This window comes from Meriones unguiculatus, chromosome 12, assembly GCF_030254825.1.
Source record: "Meriones unguiculatus strain TT.TT164.6M chromosome 12, Bangor_MerUng_6.1, whole genome shotgun sequence".
Taxonomy (NCBI): domain Eukaryota; kingdom Metazoa; phylum Chordata; class Mammalia; order Rodentia; family Muridae; genus Meriones; species Meriones unguiculatus.
Genome location: NC_083360.1, coordinates 92,543,204 through 92,564,229, shown reverse-complemented (window position 1 = coordinate 92,564,229; position 21,026 = coordinate 92,543,204). Strand labels below are relative to the sequence as shown.

Here is a 21,026-nt window from a genome sequence, read left to right as displayed (position 1 = left end):
AAGCCAACAGAAAACTTGAGGTATAGCCAGCCACCCAATGGAAGGCCATGCAACAATGAAAAAAAAAAAAGAACTTCTGGGTCCTTAACAAGGGTTCATCTCAAAAACATGCTGAGTGAAGGAAACCAGATCCAAAGCAATTATATACTGTAAGATTCTATTCATGGGAACTTCTGACAGCAACAGCTGCGGGAGAACAAAGGTGCACACAGAGAGATCAATCAGGAGGCTGTTGCAATAATCCAGACGGAAAATTCTAAGTCAGGGTGGCTGCAAAGCTGCTGAGAAATGGCCCCGTTCTGAATATATCTCGAAGGGGAAGCAAAGAACCAGAGCCGCCTTAATGGGGGCACAAAGAGAGATGGCATTCCTATCAATTGCGACGGTGGAGCTGCTGGGTGGAGCAGGCTCGGGGAGAGGACTGGGCTGGAATGTGCTCACTCCTATGTGTCCATCACATGTCTAAACACAGGCAGCACGGGTGTACAGGAAGATTGCTGGCTTGCAGATAGACGATTGGGAGCTTTCTTAACGGATTGCTCCAAAGAAAGAGCTGAAGAGAGTTTAAACAAGCAAACACAGAAAGAGGTGTTTTTATTGTACAGAACCTTTAAAAGAAAAAGTAGTTTGGGGTCACTGGTGACTGGTAGGGTCAGGGTGACTTCCCGGAATCTTAGTATTAAACGACTGGGCCACACTCCTCGAAGTCTTTCGTACCCAGTACATTCTGGAGATCCTGATCCTGTCCAGTATCCGGTGGTTCGTTACCACACTGGCAATGTCTAGTTAACCCACCTGCCCCAAAGACGCAAGAGTGGCAAGCACCTGACAGCTGCTGCCCCACAATCTCCACCAACGTCCCCCCGCTTCTGCCGGCGCCCTGGATAGTCTTTACTGCCTCCAGGTTAGCAGGTTCTATTGCTTCTGAAAGTGCATTTGGTAACTTTATTCTTAAAAGTCACACCTGCAGCCAAGGAGAGGTGCCTGGCTTAGACTTAGGCTGGAGAAGCTCTCAGAGAGAGCTGCAATCTGTGTGGCATGACTTGATGAAGTAGGGGGGAAAAATTCTCTCTTCAGATTCCTGAAATTCCACCACTATTATGAAAGAGACAAGCAAAATGCCTAACTTAACTTTGGATGAGCAATATTCAGTAGAAATGAGAAAATGTATGTAAGAAAGGAGAAGCTTGAAAGAGAACCACACACACACACACAGAGGCGTGGGAAGAGGGGCCACCTCAGGCACGCACTCAGACAGGCGTGAGTTGCATTGCGTTTGGCCCACTCCTAACTAACACCTAGCACAGAATAGGGCCAGAAATGAACGCATTTCATTTTCACCTTTTACCATTTGAGGAATCAGAACACCCCCTCTCTCTCAAAAATAAAAATCTGAAGTGAAAAGTGACGGGCAAGCTCTACGAATCGCCTTAAATTACTCTCCAAGGAATCACTTGTTGAGACTTTAAAAAAAAAAAAAAAAAGCTGTTTTTCTGTAGAGCCTAAAAAGCTCCACGAGAGTGATATTTTGTGTCTCAAATCCCTGTGATCAAGGAACTGAGGGGCCTACAGCAGAGGATAGCCCCCCCCCAGTAGACCCCAACGCCAAGAGGCGCGCTTTCCCGCGGCTCGCAGCCTGGGCAGGGCGCTTGCGCCTCCCCCTCTCTCCTCCGCCCCACTTCGCCCTACTTCTCCTCCCCTTCTCCTCCTCCTGTGGCTGCTTCTGCTGCCAGACCTCGCCAGTTCAGACCCACCAGGCTGCCCTCCCCTGCGCACTCCTTCGCTGCCGGGGCAGGAGAGCTACGCGGCCCGCCCCCAGGTAGGAGCCCCAAGCCGGGGTCGGTCGCTGGGTGTGCGCTGCACCCTCGGGGGCTGCACCAGAGAGTGCGGTAGAGTGACCCAAGTGTCCCACAGTGTCCCCGACTGTGCAGCCAGGCACGGGAGAGGGAGGTGGAGGTGTGGGGCTGGGAACGCCATCCGTCAGCCTGTGCCAGGACTTGGGTGACATCTGTTGGGATGGGCAGGGTTTGCGTGCTGACTGCCGGCCCCGAGAGCTTTGCTGGTGACCGCCCGCTGTCCCTAGGGTCAGGGACTGATGTGGGAGACCTGAGAGGCACCTGGGCTGCTGGGAAGCTGAAGCGCTCAGCGACTCCCGCTGACAGGCGCCTGGTAGATCACACCTAGGAAAGTGGAGCCCACTTCCCTGCAGGCTTCAGGCAAGGCACCCCAAAACTGGTATCAACTGCTGTAGTGCGGTCTGCTGTGCGAGGGTAGGCAGCCCCGCATGCAGACCTGGGAACAGAAGGAGCAACAGTGCCTTTGAGCAGCTGCTGTCCGAAGCTCTGATCTGGCAAAGCTGCGCGCCCAGAGCCCGGATGGAAACGGAGTTTTAGGAGTCGGGACTACAGAAGTTGCCCTGCAGTGAGCGAGCAGTTCTGTAGGGTATTCTACCAGAAAATAAGAGAGCCTCCTTCCAGTTTTGTTTGGGTATTTTGGATTCCCCTCCCCCCTGAGGGAAACAAAGTCTGAGGTCACATGGTTGATCCTGGTACGCAGGTATTTTGCTGAGCTGCTCTCTGAGCTTCACCAGCTAGAGGTGAGCCACCGGGCGGGAGTACTCGAAGGTTCCAGAGAACTGACAGATGCTGTGCCTTTTCCACCTCCGCGGGGGCAGGAAGACACGTAGTGGTCTTTGGAATTGATGATATTCTGTGCCCTCCCACCCCTGTTGACTCCCCTTTTTCTGGAGCCTAATGCGTGGGTGTGGTATAAACACATGCTGAACAACCTTGGTACAGGATGGACGGAGTGAGGTAAAGACGAGTTCTGCAAAAGTTCTCTTCCTGTCTTGTGTGTTTGGTGTCCGGGGTGGAGGTGAAGAAGCAGATTGGAAATTGGCTCCCACCCTCCCTTTCTGGTCCGTGTCTTCGCTGGTGGAGATTTGATTTTCCAGGCAACGGACACTAAACATCTCTTTGTCCTGTTTCCTTTAGAGAATCACGATGTTGCAAACACTTTTCCTAACTATGCTGACTCTGACGCTGGTCACATCACAGGACACGGAGGAAACCATCACATATACGGTAAGGGGTGATGGAATTTGAATGCTTCTCTATGATACAAGACTTTACCCATCTCTGCCAGTGTAAGCAGACTCTTGTGAAGCAAAATGAATTAAACAACACTTTAATATGATTCACACTTAGGATTCCTAATAGCGTACCCTGAGTCCGAATCAAAGGTGCATTTTGATCTCCAGATGAGATGAAGACCAAAATAGAATGATTTTTTTGTTCAAGGCCAAAACTGAGTACTTTTAAAATTCAAATCTGTGTAAGCTGCATGCTTCTAAGACATCCAATGAACTGATAGGTTTGAGGACTCTGGACACCTGGGTACATGCAAATGAAATCAGTGCATCAGAGTAACACGCAAGTCAAATAAGAATGCGTCATGTAAGTACACGCCTCATCTGTGTCTGTCCGCATGAAGCGATCTTTATTGGGTTCATGGAGGCTCTCTACTCGTATAAGAACCCTGCAGATGGCATATCTGTCACCAGGATACAGCATTTGATAAAGTGGATTTAAAATACACTGTGGGCATTCTGGTCTTGCAACTTCTATTTGCATCTCTGGCATTTCTGAGTCATATTTGATCAGCTAGTTCCATCAGTGTAAACAATCTTGATGAAATGTCTAAACTATCATCTGACCCCTCCTGCTGCCCAAGAAAGATGTGAGGAGAGGAGCGGGACTCACCTGGCTGTGACAAGGCCCTTCGTGCCTCTGTGTTGTTTTCTAACTCTAGGTCAGTGTTGTGACATGAATGACATGTGTCCTGGGTGGGTATATGAAAAACACATTTTTCTACTTCTTTCAAATTTATAAAATTAAGGAACCCTGCTCAAAAGAATGCAAATGTTCTTAGAATAAAACTCAGAAGTGAGCCAATATCAATTACTAATAATAAGCATTATCTCACTTCTGCATCATGTTATCCCTAGAATATTACCCATTCCACAGATGTTCCCTTCTGCTGTTCAGAACAACTGTGAATAAATTCATTTAGTGAAAATATTGTGTTAATTTAACATTAAAATAAAGAAAACTGAAAGCATGTGGTGTTTATCTTCAAATAAAAATGTTTTGTTATTCAGGCTAAACTTACTACCTTCTCAGTGAGCTAAGATTAAACTCATTACCTACTTTTGTATTCATCTAATAAAAGAGTTTACCCCCCCCCCCTCTTTTTTTCTAAGACTCTGTCCTGGAACACGCTATATTGTCCAGTCCAGCCTTGCATGTGTAATCTTTCTATCTCAGACTCCCAAGTAGATAGTATTGCTTGTAGAATTGCTTATCTCATACTCTATCCTTTTTCTAATCACCAAAATCTTATCCTTTGAGTAGAAAGTGTTCATTGTGGTTAAGCCCTCCAGTAACTATGAAGGCCTTTCATATATGGAGCACTTTTCGTGCTAAGAGATCATAGATTAGGCCTGTTCTCTTTTAAAATGTGTATGCCCAATAACTAATGGTTAAAGAACCAGGGTGCTTTTTCAAGACAGGGTTTCTCTGTGTAGCCCTGGCTGTCCTGGACTCAGGTTATAGTCTAGGCTAACCTCGAACTCACAGAGATCCGCCTCCCTCTGCTTCCTGAGTGCTGGTATTAAAGGCATGCCTGGCTAAGGTGACTATTCTTAATCACCTCAGTGTGAACATATTTTTGCATCCTTACAACCAAATGTGAGGTGAATGACAATATCCCAATGATGGTGGAATGGAAGAACAGAAAGCTTATCCTCTCTCTTGACGTAAGGCTGTACAGCCAGCAAGCAAAGAAACTAACTCCAGGTTGGGCTTAAGAGTAGAGCCATATTAAATGCACTAAATCAACATGCTTAATATCTAAAAAAAAAAAAAAAAAAAAACAACTGTATGTCTTCTTTGTTCATCATGCAACTATTCAAATGAGCTGCCATTTTAGCATGGTTTGAAGAGTGGTAGCTACAAAACAGACAGTCTTATATTCCCCTTTTATGTTAGAGACAGGGTTCATTAATCTTGAGGTGGTTCATGTTTGTGCTATTATGAAAGAGAATAGCTTACTGCTGGCTCTTAATGGAGGTTCTAAGCTCAGGTTGTTCTAGGAAGTCCTGGCATAGACACCAAGACGATCAGGTGAGACAAGTATAGTGGACTGGGAAGGGGACCTGTGCATGCCTGAGGTCACTATGAGTTCGTAGGTGGGGAAGCAAGCCTGACTAGTATGCCTGCAGCTCACAGAATGTGAGCAGAGGGAAGTTTGCCTTTTCCTGAGGCTAGGAAGCTTTGCGTCAATATGGTAACTATAGAAATGGAAGAGGTGTCAGAATTGGAAAGAAAGCAAATGGAGGCATGAGAGCTGATCCCCCTGGCTCTTGCATAAGGTGATGGTGGTACCTTAAACAGTGCTGGAGAAACAAACACGAATTAATGCAAGGGGTAACATGTGTTGAATCTTCACCCTGGTAGGTTTCAGGTGTCACTGAAACAGCTGGCATGACCTCAGCGCCTTCATCAGCCAGGTAGTCATCAAGCATCTATTTACATAATCAGTTGTTACTTCTAATAAATGAATTTGTCTACTCACTTTTGCAGTCTGTCTTGAAGCATCTTCTTCACTGTGGCTTTCTCAGAGGTCATCTGATCAAACTGTTTCCTGAGCTTAAGCTTTCTGCAGAGACTTCTCTAGGATGCTTCCCGGGATGTCATATATAGACAAGCTGCATGAGCACTGTCTAAAGTGCTTGTCAAGAACTAGATGCCAGGCATCCTGTAGAGGCTGACAGTCAGATCCTGGAGAGCTCAAGAGTCCCCTCCAAACAGCAGCCCATACGATTCAGAGTCCTAGTAAAACCTTTGCCATCAAATCTAGTTGCTCACTCTCAAGGAAAAGGCTTTCTAGAGTCAGCCCTGTCTGCCTTGCAGACAGTTCTCAACCCAACCAGAACTATATGCAACTCTTTCCCTCTTCAATAGTTTTATGAATTTGATCATAATGATTCCCATTCTTAGAATTCGCCCCATCTAAGGGTTGTCAGTCAACAAGGCCTACTTCACTCTCTCCTTCTCTTCAAGCACTTCTCTCCCCATCCATGCAAAGGAATCAGCCATACTGCTAACATCTTGGGACAACTCATTCCCTAGCCACCTGATCTTCCAGCAGGCCTGAAAGTGCCTGGTATGAGAAACTGCTTGGTGGTTGCTCAGTGAAGAACTGGAGCTCGGGACAGACCAGAAAAGACGTTAGAATGTCAGGAAAACTAGGGTCAAGTCTGGTGTTCCTGACTCAAAATAGCAACAACACCAGGCAAAATGAACTGTCAGTACAAGGGGACACAGCCACTGAGGCAGCAGCTGGTCTGGGTTCTAATATTCCCAGAGTTTTCACTCATATAAAAAGAAATGAAGGAATAACTTTATATACAGGAGGTTGAGATACCAGGCACCATTTCAGTCTGGCTGTCTCCTGCTGACTGGCGGGGTATGGTGGAGTTAGAGCGGCTAAGAGAGCCCAGGATGCAACTGTAACTTCTGCCTTTGGTTTGTCCACACTCACTGGTGACAACACAAGTATTACTTGTTGGAGTTGTAATGGCACAAGTGTAGCTTTTGAGGGACATCAAAAATATTGTTCCCTGTGTTAGGAAGGTCATTCTTAGAATCTAGTGAAATTCAGGCAGAATGGTCAGGAAGGCAGGTCATTGGGAGAAATAACTGGTTACCAAAGTCGTGAAGGGACAAACCAGGGAGCAATGGTGAACTATCTAATGTAACAGAAGTGCCACGTCTCATATTAAAACAGTAAAAACACAGTACATCTTGAAGTAAAGATAATAAATGAAGGAAGCAATTGTTCTAGTGTATTCTAGAAAAGGTAATTTTAAATGTTCGGTTAATACTTTTTTTCTTCTTCTTTTTAATTAGAAAAAGTTAAGCTTTAGCTCTCAGAGTTTGGATTAAATTCTAGGTATCCCACAAATAGAGTTTCTTTTAGAAACTATTTAAAATAAATTTTGGTCAATTTCAAATTTTTTTTTTATCCTTTTCAAAGACAGTAAAAACATTTGGTATTTTTAAAAGATGCAAACTTTGTCCAAGTAAGGGAAGGGGTCTGAGTAGGTAAATAGTTATGCCAAAATCATGATTAAATTAAGGATACAATATAATCTTAACCCATAGCCTTAGTGTTAGGACTGTACCTAGCTAAATTTTAACCATATTCTATATATAACAATACTAAGAAGTACACGCTTCCTTCCTCTAGGCTACAGCGGGTGGCCGGGAGGGGGAGGGGCTGTCTTATTTTGACCAATGAGATCATCTGATTGTCCTCCCTTCCCATGCTTCCCCACAGGGTCACTTTGAAAAACTTACATTTTAATAGTGGTGGTTGCTTATACTGTGCATCCAGAGGGCTGAGGATCATAGCTATGGTGAAATTTCTAAATAGATTTAATTATCTGTTTATCAGAATGAGTCTTATAATAAGTTTGTAACTTGGAGGAATAGCTCAATACTGATAATCTTTTGCAACATAATGTTCCCCAATGTTAAGATGGTGAGTACCCTGCAAGTGAAGTCTTCACTCAGTAAGAAAACACATTCAGCATCTGGAGAAATCTAATCATGGGTTTTTAAGGATCTCATCTAGTAAAACAATAAAATACAATCCTTTGGCAGTGGCATTGCTCAGTAGATAAAGCTTCTTGCTACCATGCCTGACAACCTGAGTTCAATCCCAGACCCCACATGGTAAAAAGGGAAAACTGAGTTCCAAAAGTTGTCCTTCAACTTCCATACGTGAGCCACCGCACACATGATCCCACACACATGCATGTAACGAAATTGATTGAATTAATCCCTGATCTAGCTTTTATAAATATTATTAAGAGAAAATCAATACTTAAGGAAGGCGAAGGCTGGGGAGATGGCCAGTCATTAAACACATGCTACATTTTTTAACCTTTATGACCAACTACATATTTTATATACGTAACTTTTATGTATCTTTTTTAATTTAATGGCTTTTCTGTCTAACTTTTAATAAAATCTTGTAAACAATTATCTCTTAAATGAAAACTTAACAAATAGTATTTGAGACACAGAAAGCATGCATGTTGTAGCCTGAACAGCTAACAGCTGAAAGTACAGACGCATGGTGATCTTTGTAAGCACACCACAAAAGAGAAGTTCCATTTATGATGTAATCAAGCACAGGGTCATTTGAAAATGTCCCTGTATGTTATGTCTTTGAGTAAAAACTTCTGTATCTTGAAATATAGATAGATAGATAGATAGATAGATAGATAGATAGATAGATAGATAGATAGATAGAGATATATATAAAACACATGAACATACACATACCTTAAAATCAGGTATATAGCACAAATAAAGATAATTTACATACATGTGACAATATTAATCACAAACAAGAAACATCTGCAGCACATAAACGAAATGACAAGCCCTGGAGTATCATGATTACATTTAACCACAGGGAGGGGCAGACAGTGTGAGGTTTTGTATCTGAGAAGAGAGTGCCGCAGAAGAGACCCGGGGTTGGCATCAGCAGGAGGCAGAAAGGGTGTGGGCAAGATCCAGACCTTTGTGTCCCTGGTGTTTGGTCCCCTGAGACTGGAAGGGAAGGGAAGGTGCTGTGGCTGAAAAGGGTACAAAGTTTCAGAGAGTGCCGACTGAACGCAGACTGTCAAGTCGTAAGCAACCCATAGTGCCCAACTCCTGAGCAGCCCTGGAAGGAAAGCCTGGCAGGCCTCTCACATGGAGAGGAAAGGCCTTGGAGTGAATGTTCGTACCTGGCCAGGTGCAGAGGAGTGGGAAGCAGAGCACTGAGCATCCCTACAGCGGAGGGGAGGGCAACAGCGACCTGCCTGGAGTGGCAGAGTAGAGTACAGGGTGAAGAAAGAGAATCTGGTGACACCATTTAGGAAGATCAGGCACTGTTCTCTCATGTTCAGAGCAGGGAGTCTGGCTACAGAGGAGGCAGGTTTGTTCTGTCCCACAGAGAAAAGTTTGCAGCCAGCCAGAGCAAGAGGCTCTGGGGAGTGGACTTTTAGAATGATTTTGGGAAGGACTGTATGCTGGCCAGAGAGTAATCTCTAATAGAAACTTCTAACTACTTACCATTGCACTGTACGAAGTTACCTGAGTCTGGAAGAGTTTTGAAGTGAAGATTTTTAAAGTAAAGCCTCTTCTCCAGCATCCTAGTAATCTTTCAACTTCCTTGTGGGTGCAACAGGCAGTTGTCATAAAGGGTAAAAAAACAAAAACAAAGTGGACGATAAGTCTCGTTAAACTAAGCTGGTTTAGAGCAATGGAGTACAGTCGAACTCAGAGAACATATGACCCAGAACCAGGGTTTCAGAAAAAAAGTCAGCAGACAGACAAATGGACAGAGCTCCTGGAAAACCCGAAACCCTCACATAGAGAGTGTTGGGACGAAGAAATCAGTGGCAAGGGCAGAGGAGTCCTTACAGGACAAGCTGTTGCAATGGTGCTGCCTTCTGAGTCGCAGTTATGAAGGTTCCAGCTTGGGGGCTTAAGGATAGATACCGAGCTAATTAGTAGAGAGACATTATCAAGCAGACACACAGCACGGCCGAGGCTCTAAAATTTTAGGCCCCTATTCCAGAGACAGCATGGTGGGGGCTCTCAGGAGAACTCAGGCCCACGTGGCAGAGTGAGGGGTCCCTTCAGGATATGTTTCAGAGGAGGGACAAAGTTCCCAGGCCAACCCGTTGAGGAGTCGTCCATAGTGCACTCCAGCTGTCCCTGACTCCCACAAGCAGTGCGGGAGGAAGGAGCATCGCATTGCACGTTGGGAAAAGAATGTGTAACCTAGAGAATATGGAGGGCATTTAGTTAATTTGTGTCTGTCATGTTGGGTGTGTCCTAAAAAGTCCTGACAGCTTGGGCTCCCTTAGCCTGAGGATGAGACAGGAACAGCTACAGGTGGGCTGGCCCTGAGCAGCAGTGGGCTGGGTTCCAATACTCAGACATTCAGGAAGACGCAGACACAAGAACTTGGGATGGGAGAAAATAGAACCCAGTTGGTCCTTGTTTAATGTAAAATTTACAAATACAAAAGTGGGAAATAAAAAAGATCAATCAGAAATATTGGGGAGACCAGTCTCAAAAGAGAGAGAAAAGAACTCCAATAAGATGGTGATGGACAACTGTCCCAAGCAGACTGAGGACTCGGGCCAGCTGAGCAAAAAGAGAAAAGAGCCCAGTGCTGCCCCTCAGCCAGACTTGCCGTAAAGGGGAGGGGATGGAACTGACCACCCATCTCGTTTCCTAGGATCCCAACCACCAAAATAAAGCTCTTACCGTAGTCTCTTAAGGAAGCCACTCCTTGTCACCCGGCTCCATGTCTGATGTTTTCTTTTCAGCAATGCACGGATGGATATGAATGGGACCCTGTAAGACAGCAGTGCAAAGGTAAGCTTGCTTGTAAGCCTTCCTGTGCAAGAACAGCCATCTGTCTCCACCTCGTGTGTCGCTCTTCCTATCGCACGTGTGCTCTACCACACTCACTTTCTGAGAAGACTGCTCACTTATTTTATTACTGACCGCAGATATTGATGAATGTGACATTGTCCCAGACGCTTGCAAAGGTGGAATGAAATGTGTCAACCACTATGGAGGATACCTCTGCCTTCCTAAAACAGCCCAAATTATTGTCAATAATGAACAGCCTCAGCAAGAAACGCCAGCTGCAGAAGCATCGTCGGGTGCCACCACCGGAAGCATAGCAGCCAGGAGCATGGCAGCCAGTGGGGTGGTCCCTGGTGGCGGCATCGTAGCCAGTGCTACCGCAGTTGCTGGCCCTGAGGTTCAGACTGGCCGGAATAACTTTGTCATCCGGAGGAACCCAGCAGACCCTCAGCGCATCCCTTCCAACCCTTCCCACCGGATCCAGTGTGCAGCAGGCTACGAACAGAGTGAACATAACGTGTGCCAAGGTGAGCATGGCTTGTGTTGACAAGAAAGTTCTTGCCCAAGGGCACCTCCTGGCAAGGATGCGAGAGCTTCTCACACAGGCTCTGGTGCTAAGCGCTGTGTCTGCAGTAGCGTATTTCATCGTTGCAATAATCCTGAAAGGCGCTTGCTCTCAATGTCATGCTTTTCTTTACAAACAAGGAAGCGATGCCTCAGAAAATTCATCAGTGGTTCCCAACCTCAGCTGCTCTATTTATAGTCACTTAGGAGCCCTTTAAAGCTGCTCGGTGTCCAAGCCTTGCACAATTAAATAACACTCCCTGAGGATGAATTCCAGGCATCAATATTTTTTTAAAGCTCCCAGTGTGGTTCCAGTATGCAGCCAAGTTTGAGAACCGGAGGTCACACAGGTGTTAAGCACAGAGCTGGCTTTTAAACCCAAGCAGGGGGTGTGTGAGTCATGGATGTCAGTGGAGGGGCGGGTCGTTCATTTGGAATTTGAACTTGTGCTATCCACCCACTCCTTAAATGTCCCCCCCTTGGTTTCCCAAGCTTCTCTGTTGTTGGAGTTGCTACTAACTTAATTTCCTCACTCAAGGGTAAAGGGGGGGGGAGGTCCCGCTTCTCTCCATCTTGAAATGAGGCTCCCTGTTCCCATGGCTGTTTCTTTGAAAGGTCCCATTTCAGTACATCTCACTTCTGTCACTTGCACCATGGCACCGTCTGCCTCGGCTTTTCTGTTTATTTTCACAGAGTACACATAACTGTATATTCTAGAAACAGCTGCAGACTCATGTGAGCAGAGCGATAAGAATCTTGGCCTTTAAAGACATGGACAGTATTAGCTAACGAGGCTGTGCTGAGGGACTGTTTGCCTTTTCCTTCTGGACCAGTCCCCTCAGAACTGCTGGTGTGGCAATGCTTTCACTGAGAAAGGGTTATAGGCGACCCCAGACTCCTTTCACATTGCTAGGGGCTGAGGAGGAGAACCCCATGGGATGGGCGGCCTGGCATCACCATACACAGTGGGCAATGGGCAGAGAGCCTAGGTGCTCTGATTTTCCACCTGGTCCTAAATGAGGCCATGAATCCCTCAAGGCTTAGAGCCACCAAGCATTAGTGGGACACACTCTATTCTCTAGTGCTTTGTCATACTCTCAGCATAGACACGGGAGCTTTTAAATGGCTTCTACATAAAGTGAGGAAGCTCTCTGCTTTTTAATATTTAATATTCTGCGGGCAAATTTTAAGTTATCACACAGCAAGCACTAACTCAAGCAGTGATGTTGTCACCTTTCAGGGGATGGTCAGAAGGGCGTCTGTTTCATGGGACTGTCATGAGTCAGAGTTCCAATATTCGTGACAAATGCTCCAACATCTGCTTGATATTCTGGTATCTAAGTTAGGATTTTGACAAGGAGATAAACTGATGCAGTTATACAAGAGTATATGTATGTGAATGGCACTGGTGAAAATGCCTTCAGTTTATTTCAGATACACCATCTTTTAGTTGAGTTATTTAAATATGTTAACTTAGAAGATTTGTTTTTTTTTTTCTGAAATAAAAAAAAATCTTTGATGAAGTTATTTAAATTTTTATATTCAGAGTTATTTTTAGCCCTGTAGGTCTTAGATACTTTAATGATACTTGAAAGAAAAACAGATGAAGCAGTGGTTACTTACCAAAGTAGCTCATGGTCCATCATTGGAACTTCAGCAACCATGCCTAAAACTGAAATGAAGAAGTTCTAGAATAAAATATATTTAGGACATATACTGGGGAATATTAGAAATATACTGTGAATATGAAAATGAAATCCTGTTTAATTTTCTTTTAAAATATTTAGACTAGTTGCCTATGGTTCCGCTGATTCTGCCATTGTTCCGGCCTTGTCTGTGCAGCCGTTTCTAGGAGAGCCCACGTCACAGCAGACGTTCTGGCGCTCTTACAGCCTTTGCGCTGCATCTTCTGCTGTAGCAGCAGGAGCTGTGGTGTGGGTGTGTGCGTTGGGGCTGGGCTGACCACGGTGCTAATCTCTGCACTGCGTTCAATTGTGGTTGTCTGTCTGTGGTGGTCACCAGTAAGAGAGGCCTCCTTGGTGAGGGGAAGAAAGCCACACTTATCTGCGGGTGCAAGGGCGAGTTAGGATGTAGGAAGGGATCGTGCTGGTCTGACATAGTGGTGATGGTTGAATCTTTTCTGATGCCCAGGAGCCCACTAGACCTGGAAGGCTGGCTAGGTCTCCAGTACTGGCTGACTTCCCTCCTGCCGAATGGGCCTTAAGTCCAATTAGATGGGTGTAGGTTACTACCTCCATGCGGGCACCACACACTGCACCTTCATGGGTATCTTTCTGGGCTGATCATGGTCGTGGTCGTGGTCGTGGTCGTATCATATCATAGTCGTAGATGTTGCCTACGGGTAGGACTGTTTAATTGCTCCCCCTTCTTGGCAGATTGTGTAGTCTTTTCTGGAACTATGGAAGCTAGACCACAGGAAAGATTTTCAGGTCAACTCCAGCTGTATCCTAAGTGTGTGGAATCTTCAGCAATAGGGGCCAGCCTCAACCTCTGAGAGGCAACCAATGACTGTATTAATAATCTATATGTTTGGGGAGTCACTTGGACTACCCTGATCACCATTCAAAAGGAGGGATTTTTTTTTTTTGTGCCCTGTACTGAGATTTTTTTAACCTATGATTCTGGTGGGAAACATTGCAGCCTGAATGTTTTAACTTCCTTTATCACATGCGCGCACGCGCACACACACACACACACACACACACACACACACAGAGAGAGAGAGAGAGAGAGAGAGAGAGAGAGATGCATTCTGCATAATTTTATGTATCAAATGATTCTTTGTGGCTTTTCAAACAACCTTGGTATTATTTGTCCTTCATCCCTTCTTCTGTTCTGACCTTCCTGCTCTCCAACTAGAGGTCCCCCATCTTTCTATTTTTCACTATATATCACCTACTCCCCTACCAAGCCCCAGCACCCATCCCACACCTGACTCCACACCCCACACTCCTACCACCTACGGTCTCTGTGGCTGCTGCAGGTCATGTTCTCACATCTGAGTATTTGGAGCTAGGAATCCCAGATGAGAGAGAACATGCCACAATATCTTTCTGGGTCTGGGTTACCTTACTCAATATACTTACTTAGTAATGTGAGTAATCCTCAATATAACCTTTTCTAGGTCCATCCATTTACCTGAAAATTTTAAAATTATTTATTTATTTATTCACTTTACATCTCAATTGTAGCCTCCTTCCTTCTCTGCTCCTCTTTCCACCCTTCCCCCAACGCCCATCCCCTATTCCTCAGAAAAGGGGAGGCTCCCCTAACAACCCACCTCAGCTCATTAAGTCACATCAAGACTGAGCACATCTTCTTCCCCTGTGGCCTGGTGAAGCAGCCCCATAGGGGGTGGGAGAGTGATCAGAAAGCAGGCAACAGAGTCAATGTCAGAGATAACCCTTACTCCCCTATTAGGGGACCCGCACGAAGACTGTGATGCCCATATGCTACATCTGTGAATGGGGCCTAGGTCCAGTCTACACATGGTCCTGGGTTGATGCTTCCATCTCCTCAAGCCCCTCTGGGCCCTGGTTAGTTGGCTCTGTTGGTCTTCTTGTAGAGCTCCTGGCACTTCCTGGTTCTTCTATCTTTTCCCCCACTTTTCCACAAGACTCCCTACACTTTGCCCAATACTTGGCTGTGAGTCTCTGCATTTGTTTCGATCTGCTGCTGGGTGGACAGCTATGCTAGACTCCCACCTGCAAGCATAGCAGAGTATCGTTAATTGTGTCAGGGGTTGGATCTCTCCCATGGGATGAGTCTCAGGTTGTGCCAGGCATTGGTAGGACATTCCCTCAACAGGGTTGAGGCAGGGTAAATTTGGGGATGAAGTTTTTGTGGGTGAGTTGGTGTTCCCCTCACTCCTCTAGGAGTCATGTCTAGTTAAGAGGGTGTCCTCTTCAGTCTCCATGACTCCTGCTTCTAGGAGTCTCATTCCTGAAAAAATTTTGATTTCATTTTTCTTTAAAGGTGAATAGTATTCCTGTAAATAGTGTTCATAAACCAAATTTTTATTATCTATTTATCTACTGAATGACATTTAGGTTGTTTTCATATCCTGGCTATTAGTGATAAGCCCCCTTATTCATTGTCCGATTCAGAGTGGGCAACCCCCAAATCATATAAACACCATCAATAAAAACAGACTCAGCAGGTTGTACTTATATATCTGTGCACATACATCCTCTACAGATGTGACAATAATAATGAGAGAGAAATAGGCTATCAACTTGGGAGCAGTGATAGGTCATGGGAGAATTAAAAGGGAGCATTTCTGGGAGGACCTGTAGGGAGGAGAGGGGAGAGCAAAATAATACTATTTCAATTTAAAACCCTCAGGAGCAGAAATATTTAACTAACAAAAAGGAAAGGGGTTTTAAAGTCATTAGCCATTAGGTGAGGCACAATTTCACAGTATTGTAACAAACCTGTTACCTACTCTCTAAGTGAAAAGTTCTGTGTTTAAGTCGTCATTTAACTACTTTTTCAGGTCACCGGGCAGAATTTTTTCTTATGTTTATGAAGTTAATTCTAATACCAAAAGATATATTTAGACTACCTCACAAAGTTATTCCTAACATATTAAAATACCATAATTCTCAGTTTTCTGTGGATTTTTTAAATTACAAATTACAGTTTTTAGGCACTTTGCTTGTGGAAAATATGAATACATAGCAACTTATTCTGCACACACAGAATATTTCATCAAAACCGTTCTGAATAATCCAGCAATTTCTAAAATTTGTGCTCTGGGTCTTACTACGGAAAGCGGGGTTAAAAGTTTTTTAATGACCAACGGCTTAAGTTGGATTTCTTCCCACCTACCAATTTTACAAAATGCCCATAAATGTGGATTTACCTAATTGTTGATAAAATGGGTTACTTCATACGATAACAACAGAATAATCTGTCTGGGGATCTGACTGACGTATGTCGAGCCACACTGCCCACTTATTGCTGAGCTGAGCAACGAGGCAGCTGCAGCTCCCTCTAATTGCCTGCACATGGATGGCAAGCTCACTCCAGGACGGCAGCACAGAATACTGTTTTATGACCCGTGTGAAAGTGTGGGGACCTCTGCTTAGAGCAATAGAACGCCCTGAGGACCTGTATTCCGGCATCATTATGCTGCTCGAGGAGCCCTCTGTTTTAATAAACTTCTCTACCCCCTTGTAAATGCTGTAGAAGGGTGCCCAGTAAGCTAAACCCATTTACCACGGCCGGCTGGATTAGGATAAGTGAGAGCTTACACATGAGTCATAATTGCACAAAATCATTTCTCCACATACAGATTTTTCAACAGGTGTACTTCGTCATCACACAGTCCAAAACTGAGAACGCTTGTACGAATTCTGTGATTTTCACTTTGTTTCTGCCTTGAACAGTGCTTTCAGCTGCACCGTCCCAGTGACACACGCTTTGTGACCACTGAATGGCCGTTGAATTTTATGAAGCATGGATTACCCCTTTCCACATGTTTTTCCAGGGTTTTGTAAGGAAACAAAAGTTTTAAAATGTGACACAACATCCAAAGATCAAGTTTTACATGTTGATTTTTTGAAGTAATTCTTGACCAAGGAGAGTTCCATAGGGGAGACGCAGTGAGGGGTGTCAGCAGCTGCCTTTCTTCTTAGCACATATACAATTGCACAGTCATTTCACTGTCAGAAGCCCGTGAAATATCATCTACCACAAAGACAGCAGACACTCATCTAGAAAAGCAGGCTAGATGAATAAGAGCCACGTTAGAACCCATCGGTGGCTCATCTCTAATTTTCTACATTGTTAAACAGCCTCCATATGGTCTTCCTCAGAGAAAATGGAATTGCAAATCATTAGCTGGTCACAAATGAATATTTCTATCATGTAGAATTTTCTGAGTACCAGCTTTGTATGGGTGAAATCATTTTGAAACTGGCAGAAAGAGAAAATATGAATTGCCAAATTTAAAGTAATTTGTTTGTTTAATTGAACTTAAAAATGAGATATTTTTTGATGGCTTGTCATTAAGATATCATCGGTCACCTTTGGGACAACTACAAATTAATGAAAAGAGCAAGGTCATCAAGAATGAAAGTTCAGATAAAGGCACCTGTCACCAATCTAACACCCTGAGTTTGCTCTCCCAGGTCCCTCGTGATAAAAGGAGAAACTGACTCCCAAAAGTTGCTCTCTGATCTCAACATTCAGGCCAGGTCATGCACAGATGTGCAAGTGTGTGCATTCACACACATACACACACACACACAAACAAACAATCAATAGATCATTGTGATAAAAAAAATTTGGAGAAGGAATAATGAACTTAAGATACCCAGTGAAGCTGATTATAGCATCAAGTCCAGAGGACAAAACTGGCTTGTATTGTGTGTGTGTGTGTGTGTGTGTGTGTGTGTGTGTGTATGTGTAATATAAGGCACCAGAGAAAGTGTAAAAAGTACTTCAGGGTTTCCAAGTGTCTTTGTCTGCCAAAGCTCTCAGGATGTTAAGACTGAAGGTCTCTTTTCTCTAGAATCACCTAGCACCAGAGTGGACGGGTGGGTGGTCATCCTAGCATACCCTGGATCCTTTGTCTCACAGCGAGTCTCCCTAATACTAGAGCTAGCTGTCCAGGCAAAGGCAGTGTGTACATACTGAGACTATTTGTTGTCTGTTTTGGCTGGTTTTGAGAGAAGGTCGGACTGTTTTTCTTTTGTCAGTTTTCACCTGCATTTCGGTGATTTTCTTCTGTTTTTATTATGTGACACAGAAGCCACTGAAACATTGAAGAAAACCTGTCCTCTTTACACACTTTGGCCTGTCACCTACTCAAGCTTACCAACAGAGCTCTACCCTTTAGCAGACCTTGTGTTAGTCCCTGCACACTCGCAGCTGGAATACTATTTTGGAAAGGGAGCACTTATGCACTTACTTAAAAACCCTGAACTAGCATGTTCAGCTACTTAGATAGTAGAGAAATATCCCCTTTACTTCTTTCATTTTAAATGGGATGTGAGCTCATATCCAAAAGCATATTTATAAACCACAGTGTGACCAGGTGGGTCGGCATACCTGGCCTTACTCTTCAAAAGAACCTTTTAAGTACCGCCCTCTGTTGATTTGACTGCTGCTATTAGGGTCCCTGGATGCTTGGGTTAGCTTTGTGAGGAAATGCCTAGCTTTTGTTGCATATAATTACACAGCCTGGTAAAGAGTTTTGATATAAGGAAACAGATATTTTGAGGAAGAAAGACTATAATTGGGTGAATTATATTAACCTGAAAACTACCTCAAGCAGAAAGAAAAATGGGCATTTAAGCCTGCTTATACTTTTTCATTGTTAATTACCTTTGAGTATTCAAAATTTCTCTAAAACCGTCTTAATAAGTAAGACTGAAATGTAGAGGAAAAACCTCACTAATTAAAAAAAAATGGATGCATTGCATGAGAGATTATTAATTTCTGCCTAAAATATATTTCATTATTTATTTTTCAAAGTGCTGTAGACATTTCTAGTCCCTGTCAGGTCATTTCACTATGCATTTGTAGAGAATACATGTATGTATCTGATTCATGTAAAGAAATGCCCTTAAAATTTCTTCATAATCATAACAACTGAAGTAAAAGGGTAGAAAGGATCAGTGGGATCATTCTCCAGACTGAGAAAACTGTGCTATCAAACTCCCGACTCCAGTGCTTTCAAAACTATGAGACACCACCCACATTTGGTCACCTTCTCAAAAAGTAGATTTCTGGAATCAAAACACTCTGGAAGTAGGTCCCAAATCCACACTGTAATAATCCAGTGTTTCTGATAGCTACTCAAACCTGAGAACTAGTGCCCAAGCTTAAATTTAACTTTACGAAGCTGTGTGAGCCATCTAAAGCAGAAAACAGTGTCAGGATTCCAGGGGATATGGGTAATAGAAAAGAAACAGTATAAAACCATGCATGCTGCTGTAGGTAGAATGATACTGCATTTCCCTTCCCTTCCTACTGCCATCACTAACACGCAATCACACAGCCATGAGCCCCTGCTGTATCTCTAAAGCAAGGGCAAAATAATGCACCCTCTCAAAGAAAGGAAGTAAACAGGAGAGCCTTGCATCTCTCCATAAACCCCGAGAAGATGAAATATCCACATTGTCAAAGTGAAACTGCAGTTGTGCCCTAGGATGGCTGACCCTCAGTGGTGCTTGCATCTTCAGTGTGGATCCCCTTAAGCTCATGACACAGACTTGTGGGATGAAACAGTGTGGTCTGAGGATTCAGTTCACATTGACCCACAGAAGGGATGGAAGCTGGCTCTGGCTTTGGCCCCGAGGCATCGCTCATCTACCAAAGCAGTAGGGAGACTCCCCAGAACCGGATGTGCAGGTGACAGCCCACACTGTTCATACTCTGTGAGTCGTGAGATACTTAAAAAGTCCGTCTGTGTCTTCTTTTCAGTACCAAGCTGATCAAAGATGTGCTTCCCATCACAGGAGGAGATTCTTGTCAGGGCTAGTTAACACTTAATCTGTGGAATGAATTTCCCTCTCCCCACCAAGGAACAAAGCAGCAGATTAGAGTAGAATTGCAAGCCTGGGTAACTTTAGGAATGTGCAAGGGTGCTGGCTCATGACTTCTTTGTCCAGCAGAAAACCCCAAGCTCTATTCTCTGTAATCAGTAAGTCTCCTTTTGTAAGAATTGTCTTTGCACTTGTTGAGTTACTGGCACAATTTTATTCTTTGAAGCCAAAGAGTAAACAAAATTCATCCCAAATGTGTTTGATTTTGCACGAATGTACAAATAAGTTAGTCACAGCACATCTGAAACCCATTAGCACGCTGCTTTTTTTCAGGAGGTAACTGCAAATTGTGGACTCAAAACCAAAACTGACCAAGAAAACTGCATGCAAACATTTACAGAAGAAAACACTGTCGTTACAAGAAGTTAAAACAATTGCAGGTTTGTAGTTCAGCCCTAATTGATATGTAAACATCTAGAGAAGGCAAAATGGAGAAATACAGGAAAGCAAGGCTAAGTACCAAGATATTTGCAACAGCATGGAGTTCTTATTTCATCTGAATGGAGCTTAAGAGGATGGAAGGATAGTAGGTCAATGTTGCATAATTGAGTGCTAAATAAACTAGAGGAAGAAATAGAGAGAGAGGGAGGGAGAGAGAGTTCACTTAAATTCTAAAACTTTAGCTACTCTTCAAATAGTTGTACATCATGCTAGTCCAAGCTAAGCAGACGGTATTTTAATTATAACACAAAACTATTTACTAGTGTTCAACAAGCTTCGTCAAGTCTGAGAGCCACCTTCTATTGTCATTTGATAAAGTCAAAGTAGATGGAAGGCATTTTGATAGAGTCAAAAGAAAAAAAGAATGATCACAGCATAATACTTAGAGAATCAGCATAACTGACCCATGATTTGGCAAATAACAATAAGACAGGCAACAGTTTACCCAAGTGATGCATGGAACATCACGTGTACCTGATAAAAGACAAAATAGCTAATTTTTGACACAGGCAATCTCACAATTGGCTACAGCACATTTTCAGAACAAAAAAGAAAATACTCCCCGGAGAGCATGGTCAAGGACAGAAGTTCCTCCTTGGAATGGAGCATTGGAGAGAGACAATTGGGGAGAAGTTGGGATAACCTGGAAATTGAGATCCAAGCCTCAGAAGAAATGGCCACCCTATCAACGAGCAGAACAGGAAGGTGCATGGAGTCCAGGTTCTCTTAGTCTCAGAATGGCCTTACAAATAGTTAATTGCTTCTGATGGGAATGGGAACAATATAAAGAGGGACAAAAGCCAGATCAGGAAGAGCCTGTGATACACAGCACACACCCATGACTGGCTCCCTCCCAGTAACTCTCCCCAACAACGTGCTAATAACTTACTAAACACTGATAAACCCTTCCTGGGACATTTTATTTACTATCAGAAAAACA

The 21,026-nt window shown here is 43.9% G+C and overlaps 1 protein-coding gene across 2 annotated transcripts in view; it reads left to right on the top strand.

Annotated features, from left to right (window-relative positions):
• The first annotated feature begins 1,672 nt into the window (after positions 1-1,672).
• Efemp1 (EGF containing fibulin extracellular matrix protein 1) overlaps positions 1,673-21,026 on the top strand; it is a 60,773-nt gene continuing 41,419 nt past the window's right edge. The window contains exons 1-4 of one of the 2 annotated variants that reach the window (XM_021659865.2): positions 1,673-1,819; positions 2,994-3,083; positions 10,460-10,508; positions 10,646-11,032. In XM_021659865.2, coding sequence (XP_021515540.1) covers positions 3,003-3,083; positions 10,460-10,508; positions 10,646-11,032 — 517 coding nt within the window. In that variant the 5' untranslated portion in view covers positions 1,673-1,819; positions 2,994-3,002. Of the gene's footprint in view, positions 1,820-2,793; positions 2,814-2,993; positions 3,084-10,459; positions 10,509-10,645; positions 11,033-21,026 lie in introns of those variants that run through there. The other variant, XM_060365123.1, reaches the window with a different exon arrangement.